This window comes from Rhineura floridana, chromosome 8 (genome assembly GCF_030035675.1).
Source record: "Rhineura floridana isolate rRhiFlo1 chromosome 8, rRhiFlo1.hap2, whole genome shotgun sequence".
NCBI classification, from domain to species: domain Eukaryota; kingdom Metazoa; phylum Chordata; class Lepidosauria; order Squamata; family Rhineuridae; genus Rhineura; species Rhineura floridana.
In genome coordinates, this window is record NC_084487.1 from 119,185,472 (window position 1) to 119,211,519 (window position 26,048).

At 40.3% G+C, this 26,048-nt stretch overlaps 1 protein-coding gene across 3 annotated transcripts in view; it reads right to left on the reverse strand.

Annotated features, from left to right (window-relative positions):
• The window catches only part of BEND7 (BEN domain containing 7), a 77,210-nt gene that overhangs the window by 45,459 nt on the left and 5,703 nt on the right, over positions 1 to 26,048 (reverse strand). For all 3 annotated transcript variants that reach the window (XM_061582274.1, XM_061582272.1, XM_061582273.1), the window contains exons 2-4: positions 24,871 to 24,954; positions 9,623 to 9,922; positions 2,244 to 2,366 (exon numbers count right to left, since the gene is read on the reverse strand). In XM_061582274.1, the coding sequence (XP_061438258.1) occupies positions 2,244 to 2,366; positions 9,623 to 9,922; positions 24,871 to 24,954 (507 nt within the window). The remainder of the gene's footprint in view (positions 1 to 2,243; positions 2,367 to 9,622; positions 9,923 to 24,870; positions 24,955 to 26,048) is intronic.

The following is a 26,048-nucleotide window of genomic DNA, read 5'->3' on the forward strand; positions in this document are numbered from 1 at the left end:
GCCTTCTTGGCCGAGAAGCTAAACTCGCTGTATACCTTGAAAAGAAGTGTTTCTACATCAAATCTCAAAGCCTTTATCCCATGTTTGAGGCAACAGTGGATTATATGACATTTGCATCCTACTTGTATCAGGTGGTCATTAAACTGTTTCAATTTCTGATAGAGTTGTGTTTTCCAAAATTTACAGACCCACTGTCAGCCACATAAGAAGACACATTGTTAATGCTGAGACCATTCTTCTGTAGAATACTGGAGATCCATGTCACAACTGCCTCATTTGTCTCACCATGCCATTGTAAAAATCAAGCAAGCCATGCTTAATTCCCTCTGTCACAGAAAAGTATCATGTAGTTAATGAAAAGAATTTGCTGTGTCCCTTATTAGAGGCATCGGACCCAACTGAAAAAAAGTGTTTTATCCAAATCCTTAAGCAAAAGTTCTAGTAATTTTGGTGCCAAAGTATTTTGTGCTATGCTGATTGCTTTTGTCCACTCACAATAATTTATTTTGGCAATTTCCGAATCAGGCAATATTCTTGGAAGCATTTTGTTTGCATAGTCTTGGCTTGTGTAAGTTAAATAGTCGGAAGTACTGTGCTAAACCTGCCCTACTTCAAGTATTGTCACCTGATTTTCTTGGGATGAGTATCTTTTGGTAAAGAAATGATGAGATCTATGGTACTATTTTCTGTTTCTTTAATTCCTTGTGTTTTATGCTTTCAGCGTGGCTTCTCACTGCTTTTCTTCTCTCATAACTGAAAACCCTGGACTGCACAGAATGCATTCTACTGTAACTATGTTGACACTGTGAAGCCAATTTTTGAATGCATCTTCCTTGCACCATTCATCATTAAAGCTACACAAACATCTTATCTTTTTTACTGTGCTACTGTAAAAAGGTCCTTCACCACCACCACCACTTCTCATTATTTGAATGTTTTTGTTTAAATTTAAGGTGGGGAATCATACGACTGACCAGTATAGTGCAGAGAGGCCTTCTCCCGACTCAGTCAGCAGGCATCTGCAACACACTTGGCTGCAGAGAAATACAGGAAATTGTTCTTGAACACTCACATCCTCCTCCCTGTCACTCCTGGCTATCTCTGCACTTCTACCAGTCTCCTAACTCCATTTTGCAACATTTCCCCAGGACTAGTTTCCACGTTTTTTTCCTCTCCTTACTATTACCCCCCCCTCCCCACTTTGTATCTCCTGCACTATCCTGCTTAGGCCTCTTGAGATGACAGGCTGGTGTGAGACCACAGTGGTAGCTTGCCACATCTCCAGTATTGGCCTCAAGAGGTTCTTGGAGACTGAGGTCAGTTCCTGGACACCAGGCCAGTCCTGGACGGTTGGCGATTCTCCTGGAGATAGAGCTCAATTCCTGGTCATTCCAGGCCAAACCTGGAGGGTTGGCAACCCTATTTGTGATGAAGCCAGTTCATATGCACAACTTCCAGTTATCAAGTGTAATCAAATTAGATTAAATCAAGCAGTGTACAAGAAAATATAAATCAGCAGCATATATGAATCATCTTCAGCAGAAGTCCATCTAGTGAATATACTACTGCCCTAGGCAGTTTGATCAAAGAGTTTTCCTCTTAACAGTTAACCTAAATCTCACTTGAAATTGAAAACCATTGCTTCCGTCCTTATCCTTGGTGAAGCTGTTTCTTATGTCCTTTTAAATATTTGAAAGCTGCCAGTGTACTCTGCTCTTTTTTCCAGTCTTCGCATTTTTCATCACTCTTCGCTGAAAACATTCAATATACTGCATATGGTTTGCTTTCTCAACATCTTATCTTCACAGACCCCAACACTAGTGCCCCATTTGATATATGGTGATGATGAAAGGGGATAAATGTGTTTCTTCAATCTCTGTGTTTTCTCCATGTGTTTCTTCAATCATCAAAGTGTGCACAAATTCAAGTATTAAGAAATACAAACAAAATGTTTTGATGTGATCCAAATGTGGTCCAACTAACTTAACATTACTTGTAGGAAAGGAAGGTCTCAATCTGCACAGAACGAGTAGAAATAGTCAGGCTGAAGCCTTCTTTACAACCCAAAACTTCTTACTTGACCAACGCACTTAAAAGGCATTATCCATACTACCTGTCTTTCTTACACTGCAAGCTCTCATAACATGCCCAATTATGAAGCATTTATAAGGCAATCTGTCTCCTGACTGAAAATCATACATTGAGAGTTTTTTTTTTTTTTTTAGAAAGACAGACTGTCATACCTGCTTGGATCTGCATTATCTTTCTCATGGTCTTAAGCTCTTGAAGAATGGCTTGCAATGCCGGTTGGCAATTACAAGTACAACAATCTGAGCCAGAGGAGGTATTAGCCGGTGGAACTTCTCCTGAGGAAAAAAGGGAAATAAAAACAATGATGCAGGCCAAGCTCTTTCCAAAAGAATGTCTTGACAGGATTTTAAAGCTGTCTGATACATGCTGTCAGGAAGCCTAAAATTAAAACTTCCACTCTGAGGCTGCTGCAGGTATGTGTTTTGTCATCCCGGTCCCCAGAAGAATATTACACGGTATGGTGAAATCAGTACAAAACAGCAAATACAGTATAAGCTCACAACAGGCCTCCTTACTGTCAAACTAAACATCTCATCATGCTATTTTCCCCCCACTGTTTCGTTTTTTGTTGCAATAACACTAGAACCAAAGTAGCTTCAAAATTAAGCAAGTGTGTCTTTAAATATCAGCCTTGCCTATTAAAACATAGGAAGCTGCCTTTTAAAAAATGTGTTTTTTAAATTTGTATATTTGTTTTTAATGTTTTTAATTGTTGTAAACCACCCAGCGAGCTTTGGCTATGGGGTGGTATATAAATGCAATTAATAATAATAATAATAAACCTCATTATAGTCACTATCATGTACAAAACAGCCCAGAAAAAACCTTCCTCTGTAATGACAATAGCCTTACAGAGAATGTGTTGCCTGTGTAATAAGTTGTTTAATAAAAACCTAAAAAGTCTAAAATCAATTGAATGCTGCTTGTTGATTCAGTTTTAATTTTTTTAAAAAAGAGTGCTCCATCATCAATTTCCATGAACAGAGAAGGCAGAACTTTCCCCCTCACTGTGATGGTGAACTCTTACTTCCCATGGCTTCTTTTTGAGTACTGTGCCCAAGAAAGAAGGTTTTCAACTATCTCTCTACCACTTAATTTCATATAGTCTCCATGTTCTTGTTAAATTTATTTTAAGATTTATAATCTGCTTCCAACTAAAGTCTGAAAGCTTCCTGCTCTTGATTTTAGGTGGCCCAGGAACACAGAAAGCTACCTTATACCAAATCAGACCATTGGCTTATCTAGTTCAGTATTGTCAACACTGCCTGGCAGTGGCTTGCCAGGATTTCAGATAGGATATCTCCCAGCTCTCATTGGAAATGCTAGGGATTGAACCTGGGACTTTTTACATGGAAAGCATGTGTTCTACCACTGAGCCATGACTCCTGGCAGCTGAGAAACTAAGAGCTTGTCATCCTGGGTTCAGTTATCCATCTTTGTATTTAAACATAAGGGTGTTTTTTTAGATGTTACATGAGGTTCAGGCAAATTTCTATAACAAAGCGCTTCCATGATGGGGATATCACACTAGTTCAGCCGTGAGAAAATCACTATCTGTTATATTGCCCATTGTATGAAGATCCCAGAAGGAAATTCCTGGCCCAATATATTTACTCTTCTCCAGACAAATGCTCTCAGGAGCTGATAGTGGAGCTCTTAAGCGATAATTTTAAACAAGTGACAATATCTGTAGCCAACTTTGCGCTGGCCGCTAAGAAGCTACGTGTGACCCACATTCAAAACTATAATATCTCCTGAATGTTTTTCCTTATCTATTGCATCTTGGTCTATTTTAATCTGTTTGATGTTTTAATTGTTAAACTTTGTACCTTGCAATGGCCTATGGCTAAACGCAATAAAATCGACTGATTGATAGTTCAGCAGTGGGGAACCTCCAGCCTGCAGACATAATTAGGCCAGACAGGGATCCTAATTAGGCCTGCAAGACAATTTCCCCCCAAACCACGCCTACATCTCCTACTCCTAAGATTATATGCGATGTTGTGTACAGCAGGAAAAGACATGGCTGAGATTGGCTGAACTAGCGAGTTTCTCATTGAGGACTCTCAACTGCAGCTAATGAGCTTGCTCTCAGCACCAATCAGCTCAAAGAGGCTAGCTCTCAGTGCCGATCAGCTGTGGGGCGCTGAGAGGGAGCCCCTTTGAAGTCTGCTTGAATCCAAACCACCTGTGAGCAGATTTCAATATGGTTTGGTCTCAGTGCTAATCAATGGCCTGACACTGAGAGCAAGCCCCTTATTTTTGCATATGAACTAGCCCCAGGCACACTAAGAAAAGTCTTCACAAACAGCTACTTTTTACAAGGCACTGGAAATAATAAAAAGATGTAGCTAAGGAGCCATCTGTGGCAAGGAGTTCCACAAGATTGGTGGTATTACTGAAAAAGCATTGCTAGAGCCTGCAGATTGTCAGAGGGAGAAATCAAAGACAACAGGTTAATGAACTATTATGAGCATGTTGTTGTCTGAGCCCAGAACATTCTTCTACCAACATTTAACCTGTCTATGTATACATTAAAAAGGCACAAATAGGAACTTCTCCTATTCAAGATCTATGAATTTCAATGGCATTTGCACATAATTAGTTCCCAGTTCTTGCTGTTCAGACAAAGTTTTTATTTTCTTGCCTGTAGAAGAAGGTCTGATCAAGCAATATAAAATAAAGATTGTTAGGACTGTGAAATAGAGCATTAAAAAAGACAACTTTTTCCCAGCTATTCTGCCTCTTAATAAGAATATTTTTAACAAAGCCAATATGCACTGAGTATCTTACAGAGAACTAAGCTTAGGAAAGAAATATTATTTTACGAATTTATCCTTTCCTCCTCCTAGTTTTTTTTAACCTTCTGTTGAATATCATGATAAAATTTTGACAAAGCAAACCTTAGAAATAATTCATGTTCATATTTTCTGCTACAAATATAATGCATTACTAATAAAGTATGTAGGTACTGAAGCCCCTATTTGAAAACCAAAGGGTCTGCTTTCCACCAAGGCATAGGGGATTTACGTTATAATTCCCCTTAGCATTGATAGAAATTACCCATGTAAATCTTATCCTCTGTACAGCAAATGGAAAAAGATACAACCAATATTTCAAATCAAAAGCAGGATTCTGCTCACTTCATGCATATTTATGGAGATAAAAAATACATAATCTTTCTTCAGATCAGTAACAGTGAAACAGGACACTTTAGAGAATGTTCTTAATGTTCACCTTTATTCTTTCCCTCTATTAAATCTAATATATATATATATATATATATATTAAATTAAATCATCACATTTTAAAAAGACTCCTACTGAGGAGTCTTAAGACCCACCTCTTGCTTTGCACCTCTGTCCTTATGGAGGGATGCTAGAGTGAATTATATTGACTTGCATTAACATCTGAACAGCAGATGCAATTAAGAAGATTAAGGCTACATTGTTTCTCTTCATAGATGGCTTTCAAATAGTAAGTCAACTATGAGGCTATCACAGCTTTATTCCCAATATGGAAAAAAATAACACCAAGACTAGTAGCGCTATTAAACACAAAACAAGACAAAAGCATTTGTCAGTTCTTCTATTGAACTAACAGTTTAGGTTCAATGAAATATATTGGCCACAGCCTAGAAAGTACTGGAATTAGGACTGGCACTATCATTGGGTACTGTGAGGCAGGAGATGTTGGGGTGCTGTTAAAAGGTGGCCAATTGTCAGTATCTTCTTATTTTTATTAAGAAGATGCCATTTGCCTTGGGCACCCAAGATCTGCCCTGCAGGGAATAGCCAACATATGTAGTTCTATGTCTTTGGTCATCAAAAATAGGCCCTGGCAGGATGCATAGCTTACAGCCCACGGGCACAACAGGCACAAGCCAAAGCCCCAATTGTCTTCTGTTAAGAGAAACTATAAATAGAGATGGGACATATGCAGAGCATTCTCGACCATAGAAAATAAACCAAAAGATTTCACATACTAGATCGCAGCTATTTTTTTCATGGAATAATATGGGTGTATGGCAATTATTTCCTGTTTAAGATTGGCATGTTTCACAACACACTAAAGAACTATATTGGTCTCACTGGAATGTACATCAGTCACTGAGGTCTTTTGCAAGATTGGTAATTTAGGAATGGACTCTAGAACAGACAAAGTAGAATCAGTGAGACACTAGCAGTTTCAAGTGGCATGCCAACTTCAACTTTACCTAATGCACCTTACAGGCTTGTTGTAAAGCGACCTTTGCCAACCTGATGCTGGTTGTTTAGCACTACTATTCCCATCAGCCCCAGTCAGGTCCCTGTGCTATCTGGGGATGATGAGAGTTTTAGTTCAAAACATCTGGAGAGCACCAGGCTGGGGGATGACTGTTGTAATATGAAACACTAAAGCTCTATGTAAGTGCTAAATATTATTTCATTCATTTCCATTGTTGTTACTTGACTCCTTGCACCATAGTAACTTGCTTCCACATTCCTTCCATTCTATTCTTCTGTCTTCTCTAACCTATTAGACCAGCCTTTCCCAACCAGTGTGCCTCCAGATGTTGTTGGACCACAATTCCCATCTTTCCTGACCATTGGCAATGCTGGCTGAGGCTGATGGGAGTTGTGGTCCAACAACATCTGGAAGCACACTGGTTGGGAACGGCTGTATTAGACACTTCTGCCCAATAACAGAATTCACCCAGTTAATGCATAGGTCAACCACATTTTATCCTTTGAATTGGGACTTTGGGGGTAGAATCTGTAGAAAGACAGTAACACGATTTCTAATCCATATACACTTTTTTTCCCTAGAAAAGGAAGAATGCTGCAGAATAACTTTTTGATCTTTGCCCTTCTCCTCCTTTCAAGAAGAGATCAGGGTAAATATGTACTCCAGTGCAGCGGGACAAGGTAGCCTTCCTGGTGTTAGCCACATTTTTTTAATGAAGGCCGAAAGTAATCCCACACAAAGAAAAGCAAGAGTTGGAAACCTAAATGCTTTCAGGACATGGTACTCTTCCTTAGTTCCACCACATTAATAAAGCAATCATATGCCTGAAAACACTTTACTAGATTTTCCACATTTCAAAACAAACATAATGCAGCATAAAAAAGAGAGAAAATTGTAGTGTGCTGTAGTACTATCCTTTCTATGTTCAATCTGGATCTACACACTGACTGAAACATAAAACTGGACAGTGTCTTTTTGCCTTCCGTGCAGCACTGAAATACAAACAATTTTTGCATCTATTACAAGCGATAAACGCATGGATGCCTTTATCTAAATACAAGCAACAAACACTGCATGGGGAATTAGCCAGTTCACAATCCCCAGTGGTAACGAAGTTGCCATATGCCAAATTCAGCTATGCGAGTGCCATTCTAGTGCACACTGTAGCGCACACTACAGCCTCTTCTCCTTATCACAGTTTATGTTCTAGTCCAGGTGTGAGGAACATTTGGCCCTCCAGGTGTTGCTGAACTACAGCTCCCATCAGCCCCAGCAAGCATGGCTAATGCCCAGGGATGATGGGAATTGTAGTTCAGAAACACCTGGAGAGCCAAAGGTTCCCCATACCTAAGCAATAAGAGCAGGCAGAAATATAGTATGAGGGTAGGAGACAGGAATGTAGGCCTCACTTTGCCATAGTTAGGCTTCTAGACATTCTTGCCCATCCAGGTATGCCACAAACTCCTTTGCTTGTGCCATAGGCTGGCCTCTCTTAAAACTAAATCATGGGTGGGAAACCCAGACTGGATCATTCCTGGCCATGCTGGCTAGGGCTGATGTGAGTTGGAGTCTACCAACATCTGGAAGGTCACAGATTCTCTACCTCTGGCTAAAGCTTTAGTTGATTAATCTATCAACTACCATTTAATGCTTGTGGTCTAGACCAGTGATTCCCAACCTTTATGAATATGGGATGTCCTTTGTAAGTTCAAAAAATTTCATGACCCCCCCCCATGCTAATTGTCATTTTAGTCTCTGTTAATTGAAAAAATGGTGCATGGCAAAATCATACCTCCAAATATCCCTTTCCATTAAAAGCTCCCTGCAAACAGGGAGATGTTGCTTTCTTTTTTTAATGCAAAGATCCAATCAAATTGGTATCCCCCTCCCTCCCCACACACACAGTCTTAAGATGTACAGTCCTGTCTCCCAACACCAGTGGGTTCCAGTGTTGGACTAAGAACCAGGGTCAAATCCCCACCCAGACATGAAGCCCACTGAGGTGACCTTGAACCCCACACAGTCTCTGAGCCTCACCTATCTCACAGGGTCTGTGGAAGGATAAAATGAAAATGGGGGAACCATGTGCACCACCTTGAGCAACTTGGAGGAAAGGTGGGATAAAATGCAATAAATAAATAAATATATTCTGCTGCAATACCAGGATCCCAGCCTCAGCTAACCTGCTGAGCTTGTTTTTCTTCTTTTAAAAATAATAATCAAGAAGCAGCAATGTGTTGGTGATGGGGATACTACATTGTGCAGTGCAGACAACAAGGTGCACAGACTAAGGAGGGGGGCTAGTGCTTTTAGGCCTTGGGATGATAATCAGAACTGACAACCTGGTTAGCATGCACTTGGGGAATAAAAGCGGAGCAGAAGACAGATCAGCACACGTACACACACAAACACACCTGCCCCTCCTGCAAGCATCTGCAGGGCGTGCATGCATTTGGGCATGTAGAAGGGGGGAAGCCCTCAACTGCTGCAGCGTCTTGGAGAGAGAGATTGGGGGGCAGAGTGTAGGTGGAAGAAAGGATGGATGCTGGCACACTCATTTAGCCTCAGAAATGGAGGGTGAGCAAGTTCTACGCTTCCTCACTGCTCCTTGGCTCTGTCTGGGCTGAAGGCGCAATCTGGGTGGCCTTGCAAATAAGTTTTAAAAGGAGGTGGCAGCGAAGCAGGAGCCATGAAAGGCAGGCAGGCTGGCTGCCAGGAAGGAAGGGGGAAAACTGCCTTTCCTTCTAGCCTTGCTTCTTTTTACTTCACGAAAAGCCCTCTCCTCTCATTCTGAGCAAGGGCATTGTCAGCAGTGGCAGTGCGAGGAGATGGGAGTCAGCAATAGTAATCCCCTTTTCTTCCTGGTAGCTCCACCCTCAGCCTCCTTCGGCATCTGACACGTTTTATAGGCAGACATCTACTCTCGGCACACCTGAATGACACTCTGCCACTTCAGCAAAAGTCCTCCCCTCTTGTTTGGAGCAAAGGGGAGGTGTCATGTGCAGCGGCAGTGGGGAGCAGACAGCATCCAGGGAGGGAAGACTTTTATATAAATAAATAAATAATTCATTTCTTTACTGTTCGCGGCCCTCCCAGATTACTTTGCGGCCCTCTGGTTGGGAACCACTGGTCAAGACAATACTGAACTAGATAGACCAATGGTCTGATTCTGTATAAGGAAACTTTCTATCTTTCTAAGGAGACCAAAATAGCCTAATTATTTTGCCCAAAAAACTCTGTACATATTTTTAAAAAATGAAAACAAACTAAATAAGCAATACTCTAGATGCATAATGTACCGTACCATTTGAACCTATGGTTCTTGCTTGATTTTGGAAGGTTTTTGACCGAGTTCCATATTGCCCTGAATACTGGCTAGTTTGGGGAGACAATTCATTCCAAGTACCACCCTGAGATGGATGGAGATTTGCCTGTGTTTCTGCAGGGGGATTCAGACGCTGAGCCCACGCCAAATCTAAGTCCTGGGGTTCTTCCTTCAGTTTTTCTCCTTCCTTGCCAACTCGCTGATATATTCTTCCAGTGCTGTCATTCAGTAATCTTCTCATCCCTGTAATTTGTTTTTTAATTTCCCGGCTTTCATCTCCTAGAGAAAACAGAGACACAGTTATCACTGTAAATTAGCAAAAATGGTAATGATATATATTAATTACTACATTTCAGAGGACTTTCAGAATGTCTGCTTTCCGAAATGCAAGTCTGTTGGTATTGTACACACGTACATATGCATGGAGACGATTATTTAGATGCTATAAATCCCATACTAGTGTGATACTAAATGCATGATCATCCATACCATAGAGGCTATATGTATAAGTTTGCACGCATATTTTAAATAATACTCATAGAACCATTCAACTTAGCATAGTTTATCATGTATTGCTTCAGTATTGCAGGAGTTGGGACATACCATAGGTGATGATAAAACTGGTTGATAAAACCTGCTTAAAATATCATAAAAAAATGAACTGTCTTCAAGTCAATTCTGACTTATGGCGACCCTATAAATAGGGCTTTCATGGTAAGTGGTATTCAGAGGTGGTTTACCACTGCCTTCCTCTGTAAAATATCACAGTTCATAAAAAAAAGTCTATTCTCGTTAAAAGAAATTAATGTCTATAGCAATGAAAATCAACATTCTGGAGATCTTCTTACTATGGCACCAATATCATTAAGACTACTACCAGTGCTAACAAGATGAATTAAGAACACAACCATAGGATCACACACTCCCTCTCCAAGATTGTGGTGAATCCAAGGCTTTTCATCAGGGTTAGCAAGTCAGATTCAGTCACTGAATTTGGGCAGAGGGGAATTTATGGACATGAGGGGGGAAAGTATCATTCAGTCTTTTCATACCACTTATCATTACTGCACTTAACTGTACTGGCCCTTGGAAGTATCAGCAAGACACAGGGGGCTAAAACCAATCTATTCCTATCACCTACCATCAAATCAAACAGAGGTTATTTTCACTGATTCTGGCCTAGATTTTGAAGGGGTTACTTGATAGTACAATTAACCCATAACTGATTTATTGGATCAATCTTGAGAACTCAGCCTCTTGCATGATCAAGCCATAGCAGTAGGTTGTTAGTTCACAGGAATTTTATAATGATCAAGAAGACAGAATAACAGAATTAATAATAAAAGAAAATGTTACATTTTATTTAATATCTGTCAAGTAGTATATAGCCAGAGTCTTTGATGCATAGCAATTCAGAATGTGAAAAGCAGAAAACATAAAAATGAAACTGTTGCTAACGACAACTCAACACATTTAAAAACAATTATGTACTCAGTATCATCTAAGTATTAATTTTATTTATGACCGTGCTTATTTCACACTGAATGTATGTATGTTTGGAGCAGAATGTTGCCATTTTGCCCACTGAGGCATGCAAATACGTTTCATTAGCAGTAGGAAAAGTCTGTAGCAAAACTATCAAGCATTTTAAGCATGAGTGAAAATGGATATTGAAAACAGACAGCATTCACACAAGATGAATTTCCTACACTGAGGTCACTTCCTTGCAGGAAACATGTCTCCCCCTTCCCCCCATACACAGGCTAAACAAATGAAATGCCAAAGGTCTAAATTGCTACTGTAACTGCTTTTCATAGCAGTTGGCCAGTCTGACAGATGCACTGGGGGATATCAAGTGAGAAAAGAGTTGAAGACCTACTGTGGTCAATTACCACCACCACCATCATCAATTACCCACCCTTTGCCCAAAGGTTTCAGGGCAGGTTATAACCATTTTAAAATACAACATTAAAAACAATTTAAAAACAACCTAAAATCACAAAATAGGATGGGTCCTAAAAATACATGTCTCAGGGGTCAAAGCCCTTCACATACATTGTCTTCTTGTTTTGCTTACAATCGCCATGTAAGGTAGGCCAGCATTATTATTGTCATCCCTAAACTGGCTTGCCTAAGGCCACTTAGGCCCTAGGGAATAGCTGAGGCAAGACTCACCAGAGACTTCCTGAAGTGTAGCCCAGTCTGTCAGCTACTACGCTACACCAGCTTAGTGTTGGAGGAAGTCTGTCCCCTGGCATATAAAACATTGGTTTTACGCTATTTTACTTGCTGGCCCTATCCTTTTTTGGTAGCAATTACTGATTTGGTGTTTATCGTATTTTAATGTTTGTTGTGAGTGGCAGTGAACATTTTATTGAAAAGGTGAGCATATATAAGTAAAAGAATAAGTAATAAACAAACCTGCATCTGTAGGCAAATTTGGTAATAATGAAGGCAAATGAACTGAAACTTAATCCAGGCAAGATGTGGAGGTACTGTCTGTTAGGAGTTCTGCTCATCTGGATGGAAGGTATATGACCCATTTTGGATGGGGTTGCTTTCCCCTTGAAGAATCAAGAAGGCAATTTCGGGTTTTTTCTTTGTCCAGTATTATGGATGCTATGGGGATATTGATGATTAGCAGTACGTTTTGTCACCTTTGGCTGGTTTGTGAGCTGCAACCCTATCTGAAGAAGGTGGAACTAGCTTCATGCACTAGTTAAGTCTAAGTTGAACTACTATGATTCTCTTTATATGGGGTTGTCTTTTTTATAGTTTTTATTTGCGCATTTTCATTTTTAAAAACAATCTTACTCAAAAGAATCCCTTACTCCTCCACTCTGCCCCCAACATTCCATGTGTGTATGTAATTCACAAAGAGATAACTTATTTAACAACAGAGTTTGTTATGAGCTGATGCAGGTGTCCTAGTAATGTTGCCTCTAATGTGGTGAATGAAAATGTACCATGTTTCCTCAAAGTCGTCTCTGTTTGATGTGTCTTTCAGAGCCTTAAGTTGCTTAAAGGGTGTTTTCAAAACTGCAATGGCCCAGATCTTCCCATAACATGCCTCCAGTGTCATGGGGCTATCTTTAAAGATAATTTGGTAACTACAATTAGTTCACAATATAGTTGCCAGGACATTGGTAGGAGTATGACTGTCAGTACATATTACTCCAATCTTACATCAGTTACTAATTAATATCCACGTTCAATTTAACATGCTGGTATTAGCCTTCGAGAAAGCCAGTGTGGCGTAGTGGTTAGAGTGTTGGACTACGACCTGGGAGACCAGGGTTTGAATCCCCACACAGCCATGAAGTTCACTCGGTGACCTTGGGCCGCTCACTGCCTCTCAGCCTCAGAGGAAGGCAATAGTAAAGCACCTCTGAATACCGCTTACCATGAAAAGCCTATTCATAGGGTTGCCATAAGTCAGAATCAACTTGAAGGCAGTCCATTTCCATTTTTTTCATTAGCCTTCGAAACCCTAAAAAGCCTGCAACTAGAACACTGGTAGATTCATATGGATGCACAGCCCTTCAGAAAATTTATAGGAATATTTCCAAGGTGGAATGCAATATTTATAAATACATTTTATCTAAACCATTTTATTCCTCCCTTGAGGTTAACCAAAGATTTATATATAATATTTATATTCCTATTTTCTCTGCTGACAATAAGCAAAAACTGATCATTTAATAGCTTTATTTAAATGGCAGATGTGATTTATGAAGGCTCGGGGGGGGCAATGATTGAAAATGTCCCCCAGCCGTACATGCTGCTGGTGTAGCTGTTTCAACCTTTCCTTTTCGCAAAGGGCAACATTTTGACTATCATTTGTAAAAACTATTCTATAAAGAAAAAGCATCCAAAGTCAGAAAGAAATATTGGAGGATACACTCAATGTGAATGGGATCACTCATATTTAAAGTTGTACTGGAAAAAAATCCCATCTGTCTGTAGGACATACCTAACTAAAACGTTCATATGTGTTAGTAATGTGCAGCATAAAATAAAATATTTTTTAGAAAATTAGATATTCTATTTAAAAGTTTTTTCCCCACATTAGATCTAACAAAATAAGAGGTATGTATTTATTTACTTATACAAAGTACCTTCCAGTTTGTTTTATTATTCACAGATTATACTAAACACCAAATCTCAAATCAGAGATAACTGTTTTATGAATCTTATTACCAAAGCCTACACATCTTAAAGACTAACAAACCATTTGGACTCCTTGATTATTAAAAGGTATGCACACTTCCAATTGTTAAATATTTTACTAGATCACAACACAACTATTTAATATGAAATGCATCCCACAAATGCCAACAAACTAACTGTGGCTTAATCAAACAAAGTGATAATTGAATGCCCAGGCCCCTCAGTGCAATTTTAATTACTGCTACATACCATTTTTCTGCATACACTAGTGCTTACCTTCTCTACACAGTATTCATTATGAACAACCACAAGACACTTAAAAAATATGAAAAAGGCAACACGTATTGGACTCAGTTCCTTCGCCAGTTCTGTCTCCCTGCTCTAGCATGCATCTTAGGTGTTGTAAAGGATATGCCACACACTTAAAAGGGTTGCATTAAGTGGTAGGATGGATTTGCACTTTGTCTTCTGGCATCATAAAGGAGAGAGAGAATCCTGATTTACAGGTGCTGCAGAATGAAACGGAAACTTCTGAGTGACCGAATTGCCAGACCACAGTGAAGGATAACATTTTTAATGCTCTCTTAAGTTACGAACCAGCACAGCAGGAAGGCATTGGGCTAGGCCATGAAGTGCTCATTTTATTCTGGTAGAGATTTTTGAAAATAAGCTACACTCTGTTTCAGGCAGTGGGCATGGGATCCGGACACGGAGAAGCCAAAAGACAGTTGGTCACAGCCAGGCCAATGGAAGAAGGGTCTAGCCTTTGAAGCAGTCAGATGGAAAAATGCGTTGCTGACATTTATTTAAAATATTTCTATGCTACTTCTCTAACAAATGATATTGAAAGTAGCTGCAAAAGTCATTAATAGCAAATAAATTGAAATACACTATCAATAAATAAGCCAAAATGCAGCAGGTAAAAAGAAAATCAACACATCACTGAATACATCACTGAACATCAGACAAAAACCAAATAGAATTCTGGGAACTATTAAACAAAAACAAAACAACTAATTGAAACTAAGCCATAAAACTATAGTACATCCACAACAATGAAAACACAAAACCTGCCAGAATAAAACAGAGTCATTTGTTACCAAAGGCTTAAGAGAACAGGGCAGGCTTTACTTGGCATCTAAGAGAGTAGGGGGGAAATGTCAGGCAAATATCCCTTGAGAGGGAGTTCCACACTCAGGATGCAAACACAGAAAAAGCTCTTTCTCCACTAGTAATTCACCTAAACTCTGAACATGAGACACCAGAAAAGCCTTGGTCTCAGACCATTCAGGGCTTTATAGATTAACAGAAGCACTTTGAATTGTGCCTGGAAACAAACTGGAAGTCAATGAAGATTTTAAAGTATTAAAAGCATATTATATATGCTCATTCCCACAGGTTCTAGTGAACTGACCCAGTGGCTGGATTGTTTGCATTTCCAAAGACTTTTCAGAAGCAACTCCAGATGTTTCTTAGTAACTAAAGCAGCCTTTCCCAACCAGTGTGCCTCCAGATGTTGTTGGACCACAACTCCCATCAGCCTCAGCCAGCATTGCCAATGGTCAGGAAAGATGGGAATTGTGGTCCAACAACATCTGGAGGCACACTGGTTGGGAAAGGCTGAACTAAAGAATGGCTAGTCTTGGCAAGTTCATTTCTTTCTAAGGGATATAGTTGTCATATTAACCAATGTTGGCGTCTAAGTTACAGATGCCACTTGTGCATCCTTAGGTGAGGGTGGATCAAGGAGAAACCCCTCATCTGAGAACCTGAGCTTTAAGGGGGATGTAATCCTATCTATTTAGGATGAACGCTATTGAGTGCTCAAAGAAAATCAAAAGGGTTCCACTCCCTTTATCTTCCTCCTGATACAGATCATCAGCTAGGGCAACCAAGGCAGTTTCAGTCCTAAAAATATTGTGATCTAGGAATGTCTGGAGATATGGCGCCACCACCCAGTCAAACATCTTGCCTAAGAAGGGGGGGTTACCAATGTCCAACAGTTGGACAAATCTGTAAGGTCCTAGGAAGGATTCTTCACGAGTGGTTGTGTAATAGCCTCCTTCCGGGCATTATGGACCATGCCCTCTTTCAAGGTGGCATTAACCACCTCCTGGACATAATCAGCAATTCTCCTTTGGCTAGCCGTTATCAGCCAAGGTGGGCAAAGGACAAACACAGTGGAGGTAAGTTGAACCTTTCCAAGCACCCCATAATCCTCCAGCTGCAATAACTGAAAGTGATCTAAGCAACTGGAATAAAATAGTGCTAAAAGAAATTCCTGTTTGTACTGTCATCAACATGGAGTCCAAGTCAAATTGGATGAGAATCATTTTACCTGGAAAATGCTTGGCAAACAAATCACAGTAGGCAATACCAGGAGTTCCAGTTCATCTCCCAAGTCTCCAAGTGGAGGAGCCTCCTCACTACCAGGAAAAAGCTCCACTAGATGATAACTGAGCAGACACTGTGGCAGATAAAACATCTTTTCTCTACCAGCCTTCCACTTGATCTAGCCAGATTCATCCTGCATCATCTTCCACTTGCATTCCAATTGTCTTTGCAACTTCTTCATCTCCACAAGTTCCCCAGAATACCAGGGGCCAAATCAATGGAAGATATCTAGTAGCAATTGTCAATAGATGGCTCAGTTAATAATCTAGCATTCCAGAGACTGATCAGGGTATCAACAAAACAGCCAGCTCTTTAGGCTGAGAACTATCACGAAAAGGACAAACCAACCAAAATTGTCCTTTACACATGCAAGGACTAAGAACCACCAACAGCTTGAATTCAGTACCGGTAAAATGTTTTGACAGACCTCCATAAAACTGGTGTAACTTAGCGGCTAGGAATGAGAGCTATGGGTGGAGTAGCCCTTATTCTTTCAGTCTTGCATAAGCAGAAGGGAGTTCATAATACTGGAAAAAACCACAAAGAGCCACACCCAATGTGAAGAAAGCGACAAAAAGAGGCAAACTAATGGGTGCATAGAAAATATGTTTTAATACTGTTAAGTAGTTTCCAATATTATAAGATAGTCCCCAACACATTTAGTATTGCTTTTGTCAAGGGAACTCTCCCATGCACTATTTACTCTGACATATAAATGCTACATTCTGTTATTTGGCAAGAAAAGCTGTCTCCTCAAAAATTTACCTTTCACAGAACAGACCTGCCACACACTTGAGAAGCACAGGGCCATAGCTCCGTGGTAGAGCATCTGCTTTGCATGCAGAGTCCAAGATTCAATTCCTGGCATCTCAAGGTACAGCTGGGAAAGACTCCGCCTGAAAATCTGGAGAGCCACTGCCAGTCAGTGTAGACAATACTGAGTTAGATGGACCAATGGTAGAACTCACTGTAAGACTGCTTTCTATGTTCCTATGAGTATCCTGCTATGCAGTTAGATATATCTCAGGAGACAGAAATATTATCTTAGTTACATCTGATTAGAGGAATTGAAATCTTAGTGGAAGCCCCCAGCCCAGTAGAGAATTGGATGCAGAGAAGAGAGGCACATGTATGTATGTAGTTTATTTTACGGTCAAAGACCCGTCCTAAGAGGTACATGGTTATTATGACCCTGAGTGATTCTGTCAGATCCTTCCATTTTTGGAACTGCACTGTTTAATTAGATACCAGTATTGCTCTCTCTTCAACCAAGAACATCAAAACCTTGCTGATGTATTCAAAGAATATTTGCAGGCCAGCTCTGAGCATTTTGAGGCTTGAAAAAGTTCAACACGCGCTTAAGCTCCAATATAGGCTCCTTTCCACAGGAGGAAGACTTAGCCATTTTTTAAAAACTCTTATATTTTTCAGACTATCACAGCCACAACAATATAAGGGGAGAGGAGAGAGACAGAAAATACAGATGGAAGTAGAAATAATCTGGTGTTCCCAATATACGTGGCCAAGCCAGCCTCTTCTGCAGATATGTACTTGGTAGCTAAAAGCAGGGCTGTGGAGTAGGAAGCAATTTGGGGTGGAGTCGGAGTCACAGTTGGTAGAAATGTTCCGACTCCTGCTTCAAAATAAATTTTGATTGACAAATTTTTTTAAATATAAATTCACAATGTCAAAGAAGCTTCCCATGAAGTCAGCTGTAGTTGAGCATTTTACCATAACTCAAGATGGAAAACATTTTGTGTGTCAGTGTATGACACAGGACCCAGATGAAGACAAATGCTGTGATGCCAAGATCAGCGCATATTCAGGCAGCGATAAAAATGCTCCTATGAGAGCTTCCAATTTAAAAAAACATTTACAGCGCTTTCCAGGGCTGTGGAGTCGGAGTCGTAAGCAATTTTGCGTGGAGTCGGAGTCGGTGTCAGACAGTAGAAAAATAGAGGAGTCGGAGTCAAAGGTTTGGCGTACCGACTCCACAGCCCTGGCTAAAAGTTTGGCTATTAGAATAACTCAGAAATCAGCTGTCAGTCCTCTTTTTGCCTGGACAAAAAATTGTTTTTACACCAAGCTCCCACAAGTTTAAAAGGCTAAATGATGCATGCTGGGATCATAATGCTCGCCTCAAAGAAGAGGTGAGCATATATTAACTGTACCCTTTTAGCTTTTATTTGAATATTGTCTTATTTGTATTGCTGAAAAAATGCAATTAAAGAAAAAGCATCAACCACTGCAATCACCAAATTCTTATCCAGCTCAGATCAAAATCGAAACCAGGGAAGCATTTTTCTTGTTGGGCAAAATGAGCATTGTGCAGCCAAACAATAACCACTAGGTGGCTGGTAAGCAATCCCTGACTGTCAAATGTGTGTGTGAGAGAGACAGAGAGAGGAGAGAGAGACAGAGTACGTATAGTCAAATTCAGAGTGGCTAAGAAATTAGCCAAACATTTTCACGATTTTGAGGGAAATAACTCAAATTACATCTGAACCAATCTGACATGAGCCACGGGTGATTTGCTCATCTCTAATTGCTACTGCATTGCTTAATTCCCAATATTCTAATTCATAATTTCTGAATTGTCCCCCATATGCATACAATTATTTAAAATGAAAACCACCTCTGGCAGAAAGAAAACCCTTGAGAATGTGCAGGACTATTATTATATGAAGACTAGCTATCTAAAAGCTTAATTCAGCCTTAGAGTTAAAAGTGAAGATATATTTTCAGCTGTCTTTTAACCAGTCTCTATCTATGTAGTTATGTGTCACATGGCAACTTGAGAAGTGGATCTAGTAACCTAGTCATCTTGTTAGGATGAATAGATAGGCTAGCTTAACTAGGAAGAATAAGCCACTGAAATTTGCTCCTGCACATGCTCCTTTGGATTCGGGAATTGCAAAGAAACACAAACTGTGCTCATATGCAACTCCCATTCATTCTGCTTGGGTGTGTACAGGAAATGTGCCTAATGAGCTTAGAAACCAAACATGATTGCAACTTCTAATCGTATAAGAAACAAATGAGATCTTGTTTTGTAAATTACAGTAGATTTTAAAGATTTTCATTTCTTCCTCACTCCTCCAAATCCCTATAAATCAGGAATGGCAAACCTTTTCTGGCTCTTGGGCCAGATCTTTATCTTCCTACTTCAGACAGGCCAAATCGGACAGGTGGGCAGGGCCACCCACCTGTCAATTACCTGACATTACTATGATTGTAGGGACTTCAAAACACAGTGTGGGCTGTTTGAAAGCCCTTTTGCAAGCAGAGGTTCAAACAGCAGTGTGGGGCTGCTTACAAAAGGGCTTTTGAACAGCCAGCAAAGGAATAATCAGGAGCTCACATTAAGCTCTCAATTGTTCCTTTGAAGCCCCACCCTTACCTGCCCCACCCCTGACATCAGGTGTAGGGTGAGTGGGTGCGGCTTGCCCAAAACAGTCTAGAGGGGCAAACAGGGAGACCTGATAGGCCAAGTCTGGCCCTCAGGCTGGAGGTTCCTCATTCCTGCTATGAGTAAAAAGAAAGACTTGAAACAGGTGGATATTTTATGCTAAAGGCTGGAAACCAGAAAGTATCTAATGCAGTTCCAGTAACTGGCTATGTTTACATGTAATGCTAAGCCAAATCATGGCTTGCCTTAGCATGGCAAAATGCACAAATGTGTAGGCTCCAGGAGAGGAGACTGGCTACTTTGCTCCTGTGAACTAAGCCATGGTTTGGCTTAGCATTTTATCAGAACCCTGGCTCATGGTTTGTCTCCTCCTGACTAAACATGAGCCCAGGTCCAGATGACATTCTATGCCAAACCATGGCTTCACTCGTAGCACCAGCAGGACCAGAGGAGGAACAAAATGGCAATATTCTCCTTTCTCATGCATTTGGCCTATGGTCTGGTTCACACTTACCACTAAACCAGCCTTTCCCAACCTTGGGTCCCCAGATGTTGCTGGACTATAATTCCCATCATTCTTGACCATTGGCCATGCTGGCTGGGGCTGATGGGAGTTATAGTCCAACAACATCTGAGGACCCAATGTTGGGAAAGGCTGCACTAACTATGGCTTAGCATGATGTGTGAACCCAGCCCAGCAGCTTAACTATGGTTTGCTTACTGCCAACCACAATCTGAAGCCATAGTTTCTTATTGGCTTATGAACCTTGGTTTCTTTTAGCTATGATCTGACATTACGTGACCCCAGTACTGTTCTTTAACCATGGTTTGTTTGACCACCCCACCACAGACACTTGCCAAACTATAAAGACAAAGCAAAACAGCTAGAAAATGTGTTCTGGTATGATGCCAGATCCCACAGAAGGGGGCAAGGATGGTCAGAAATTGCAGGACCACAGAAAGCATCAAGTGAATAACTTGCTCCAACAATGGTTGAGAGCAGACTGAGCTTTTTAAGTTACTGCTCTCAGATAACAGCTCTCAGGCTCCACCCCCTTGTGACTAACGCTAGATTTTTAAACAGCCAACCCTGTGAACTGAAGACAGGCACTTCTCTGTTCCCTAGCCTCCCACCTGGTGAGCTCCCTAAGCCACTTAACTGGGGGGAGGCATTTGATTCCTCAAGCTCAGGGGGAGATGCCCATTAGGGTCCAGGCTCTGGGCCTGCAGATATAGGAGTTTCTTCTGGGGGCTCATGTTCCTCAGCCTCAGTTGTTTCCTGATCTCTAAAATCAGGTTCAGAGCTCTGCACCTCGACTAGGTCCTTAGCTGGAAAGTTTGCAGCATCTGACTTTGAGTTTTGATGGCTGCTAGACTCTGGGATCATGACAGAAACAAACCAAACTTTGGAGAAATAAGCCATAGTTTGTTTGATTGTCTCACAGACAACTTATGGTTAAGGCATGATTTGTTAAACAAATCAAGGCTTAAAATGGGGTGAGGAATCGGTGGGCCAGATCCTTCCTTCTTGGTTCATAGGCCAACTTCAACATTATGACATCAGGCAACAACCAATCAGCCAACTAGCTGATTGGTGCTGAAACCACACTTTTGAAGGGAATGGCTCTCTGCACCAATCAGCAGATCAGTGCACAGAGCCATCCCTCCTGAGGTCCGTTTGTAAACAGTATGAATACAAACAGCTTACAAACATCCTTGTTGGTTACAGTAGGTTGTTTCTGATGGGGAACTCCCTAATGCAGCTGATCCCAGTGGGGCTTCCTGTCAGTGCCAATCAGCATTAAGAGACAGCCCCACTTGCCAAGGAACAATTGGGGGTGTACTTCAAGCTTCCAATTGTTCCTTTGCAGCTATGACTATACCTGCCACACACCTACATCACATATGATGTCAGGTATGGGGCAGGTGGGTGTGGTTTGGAGAAACTGGCCTCACAGGTCAAATTAGGCCCCTGCTTGGCCTAATTATCTATTAACATTATCACCACTAGCACCATCCTACACTAACATAAACAATGACCATTAAGAAGTAAAATTATACTAAAATATCTGTTTGCTGAGCAAGTGAAACCTGAGAACCTCAAACCTGAGAAAATGTCTTGCTTAAGTCCTGCTGAACTTAATGGGAGTTAAGTTAACCAAAGCTAGCACGGTCCACTGATTTCAATGGTATTAAAACACAACTAACTTAGCTACTACTGAGATGGAGTCTCCAGACAGGGACCTGCGTGCTTTTATTTCTATACAGCACCTAGCATACTATAGACGCTTTCATAAACAATTAAGGATGATTAACCTGCTGTAGATTGAGGCCAATACGATACATTTACTGTGTAATTTGGCCCCAGAATTTGAGAAAGGATTGCTATTTATTTATTTTACTTTTATTTATTTGTTTCATTTATAGACCGCCCATAGCAAGTGGCTCTCTGGGCGGTGTACAAAAAAGTTAAAATACAAAATATCAACAATAAAATCAGACAACAAACAATAAACACAAGCAGCAACAAAATAAAAAATAAAAATATAAAATTATAACATAAACGCTTAAAATGCCTGGGAGCATAGCCAGGTCTTAACCTGGCGCCGAAAAGATAGAAGCGTAGGCGCCAGGCGTACTTCTTCGGGGAGGCTGTTCCACAGTTCGGGGGCCACTACAGAAAAGGCCCTAGATCGAGTAACTGTCCTCCGGGCTTCTCGATGGGTTGGTACCCGGAGGAGGGCCTTAGATGCTGAGCGAAGTGACCGGGTAGGTTCATAGCGGGAGAGGCGTTCCACAAGATATTGCGGTCCCACGCCGTGTAAGGCTTTATAGGTCATGACCAGCACCTTGAATCTGGCTCGGAAACAGATGGGTAGCCAGTGCAAACGGGTCAGAACAGGTGTTATATGTGCTGACCGGCTGGTCCTTGTCAGCAGTCTGGCTGCTGCGTTTTGCACTAGCTGAAGCTTCCGAACTGTCTTCAAGGGCAGCCCTACGTAGAGCGCATTACAGTAATCCAGCCTAGAAGTTACCAGAGCATGAACAACTGAGGCGAGGTCATCCCTGTCCAGATAGGGGCGTAGCTGGGCTACCAACTAGTGCATTTGACCCAACTTTGACCTATGCTATCTTATCTACTAAAAGAAAAAGAGTACATTTTATAATATAGACTGCAACTTGTGTGTAATTCAGACCTGCTAATTTTTTTTGACTGACTATGGTTAAAAATGTGGTTTGAGGAACAATGTACTTTGAAGCTGCAAATCCTATACTCACTTACCTGGGAGTAAAACTCACTCGTTGGGGCTTATTTCAGAGCAGACATGTACAAGATTGCGCTGTCAATTACTTTATACAGCCCTTCCCAAATATATGCCTACTTTACTCATTTTATCTGACAGAACAAAGTTATTTGTCTGCCAAAGTCTAACTTATCAAAACAAAAATGTTGTAAAACACACCGACACCTGCACTACAGCATATTTGAGTCCCACTTTATATTAGCCATAAACATCTCTGTTTTCGGCACCTCTTCAAAATAAATGCGCACTGAAGACTGCATGCAGTGTAGCATTCAATTTTATGAAACTATAAAGTTCTTCATTGTTAATTACACAGATAAATGTCTCATCACACATTTGGTTACCAGGATGGCATAATTAGTTTTCTGCATTAACCTTTCAAAAGCACAATCTGAATTTCAAGTTAGAAAATGTTGTAAAAATTGTTTACAACAGGCCTATGTTTCCCCATGCTTCTGAAAAGCAGTGCCATCCACATAAGGCAGAGAAAAACAATATAAGCGTGATGACTCTTATGAGTGTGTATAGGGAGGGAGGGAGGTTGTAAGCTACTATGACAGCTGTATGGAGTGTTTTGGGAAGGACAGAAATCCCTAACCTATAAAATAAAGTAAAATAAAGTACATACCGTGCTGTGCAATGCAATTACAGAACAAATGCTATGGACAAAGTCAAAAGATAACTGCAAGCAACTTAAAAGCAGATGGCTCAAATGTTAAAAAACATTGCTGCCCTGGACTCTTACTGGGAGGAAGGGTAGGATATAAATTTATTTATTTATATTTATAATAATAATGATTTTATAATAATAATAATTCAAAAACAGATAATAGAGCCACTTTTGTGGCTCTGCATAACAGCACCATAGCTACAGATTCAGAAATTTTCATCTGCACACATATCTTAGCATGCTCCTAATTTCACAGATCAGTGTCTCTGGTGACAGTCACACTTTCTCCAACACAGCCATTTTACCAAACCTAGCAGGGACTAAGTGAGGCTACTGCACACTGCAACATTGGGAGGAAATAGCCCATGTGCACAAAGAATAGCAGCTAGCCCCATTGGAAGGATCAGTGATGTCACATCTCTTTTCAAATCTTAGTGGTAGCAATGAATTAAAAGAATTCTGTTTATATCAATGAGGCATTCGTTGCTCACACTGAACTGTGCAGCATCTGATGTTCTCCATGGGAGAACTTAAGCAATTTTATTGCTAACTATTTAAAATCCTCAGCGTTAAGCAATGAATATAATTTATAAAATGAACAGAGAGCAGCTAGGATTCTTTATTAGAGCAGGTACAAGCATGGGGCTACAGGGGATCAGAATCACAGTAGGAGCAATCATGAAAATAACGTGCAATTCACTGATCAAGTCCTATGAAGCTTCAGTTAGGAAGACTATAATATTTCAGAATTTTCTTTACACACTTTGGACAGCTGATTTAATTTAATTTTGCTGTGGTTAAGATAAGTGGCATGCCTGTAGAGGTGAAGGGACATTATATTAAGACACACATTAATCCCACCCATGGCCAAAGCAAAACCAAACAGTGGCTTCCTGGAAATTGAATTTCTGTTATCCAGATGTCAAAGATGTAATACTCCAATTGCACAAACTATCGCCAGTGAAGCATGCCAGCAAATATGCAATGTAAATGGGTTGAGCACAGAGCTGCAAACTGCAAAGTCAGCATCTTGTTTTCTGGGTGAGTGATAATTAGCATTGTGTGTAGACACTAATAAACATTTACGTCTCAAATTACAGCATTTTTAGCAAATGTTAATAAAAGATATGCTGGCAATCAACAAAACAGAAAGACATTTGAAAAGAACATCCTATAAAAAATGAAAAGTACTTCCTGCATGCATGTAGCAATTCTCACTCACCCATTTGCTTGCCACCACAAATGTGGCATTTAGAAATTAATAAACATTAGAACTTACCTAAATAAAATGGTTGCACTTCTTTGGCCTCCCCATTAACATCATTACTGTAGTCAGAGATCTTGTATGCCTCATGATGATAATCTGGAATTAAAAATAGGGAAATTAATTAGAAATCAAGTGAGCTGGAAAAAGTGAACACTGAATATGATGCTACAATTTTATCTCATAATCTCCCAATATATTTGCCTTTTTATTTCACGCACATCTGATCAGTCAATAAAATGTGTTCTGTGTCAGCCCTCCCTAAAAACAAATAAAGCCCTCTGCTTATGCTGAAGACACTTAACCAAAATATTTTACATATTTTAGCAAACAGCTATGTCTGGGCTCATTTGTGGTGTTCATTTTAACAATAAATTAACACAGCAGATGCCAACTATCTGAATTGTTGTCTTACACTTCGCCTTACAAAATGCATGTGAATTTTTGACAGAAATTAAGTTTGTCATCCTTATCAACCAATAGAAATTTGCAAGTCTTGCCTGATGACAAAATCAGTGGGAAGTACAAGGAATAACCTTTTAGCTCTTTGGCCTTTTATCTGGGAAGGTTGCCAATGAATTCTAATGGGAACAGATCAGGCTCTATGAATGGAAATTAATAGCAATTTCAAATAACACTGAATACAGACAATGAACGTAGAAGCTTCCTTTTTATCACAACTAGATACTGAATAAGTAATAACACATTTGCATATATGCAGGTATTATAAAAAAGGAATTATGGTAGCTTTTATAGGAAGAATATTTTCCTGGGTTTTGCTTCTGACCCTAGTTGTAGCACACTCTGTATCCTTAGGCTTGCAATTGACAGACTGAATATTCAGAAATAAGGGACCTTCATTAACTGTGAAGTTTGGTGTAAGCAATATCCATTACATCCCATGGAGATATGTTCTATTATCAGGAGCACAACTAGTTTATTACAATATATAGTCTATCTGAAAATATCAGAGAAATCATATCAAAGCTCCCTAACCCCTGATCAGCGAAAGTTAGTGTTGACTGCTCAAGACATTTACTTATGCGGGAAGCAGCCCCTTCTCCCTGCCTGCTTTACATGTTCATTCTTCAAACTGCTATAGAGCAGGAGGATCACAAACTTTGTTGCACCAAGTCTCTTCAGAGCAAGAAAACAATTAAACAGATGGTTCCTCTAGCAGGGCTCACACTTGT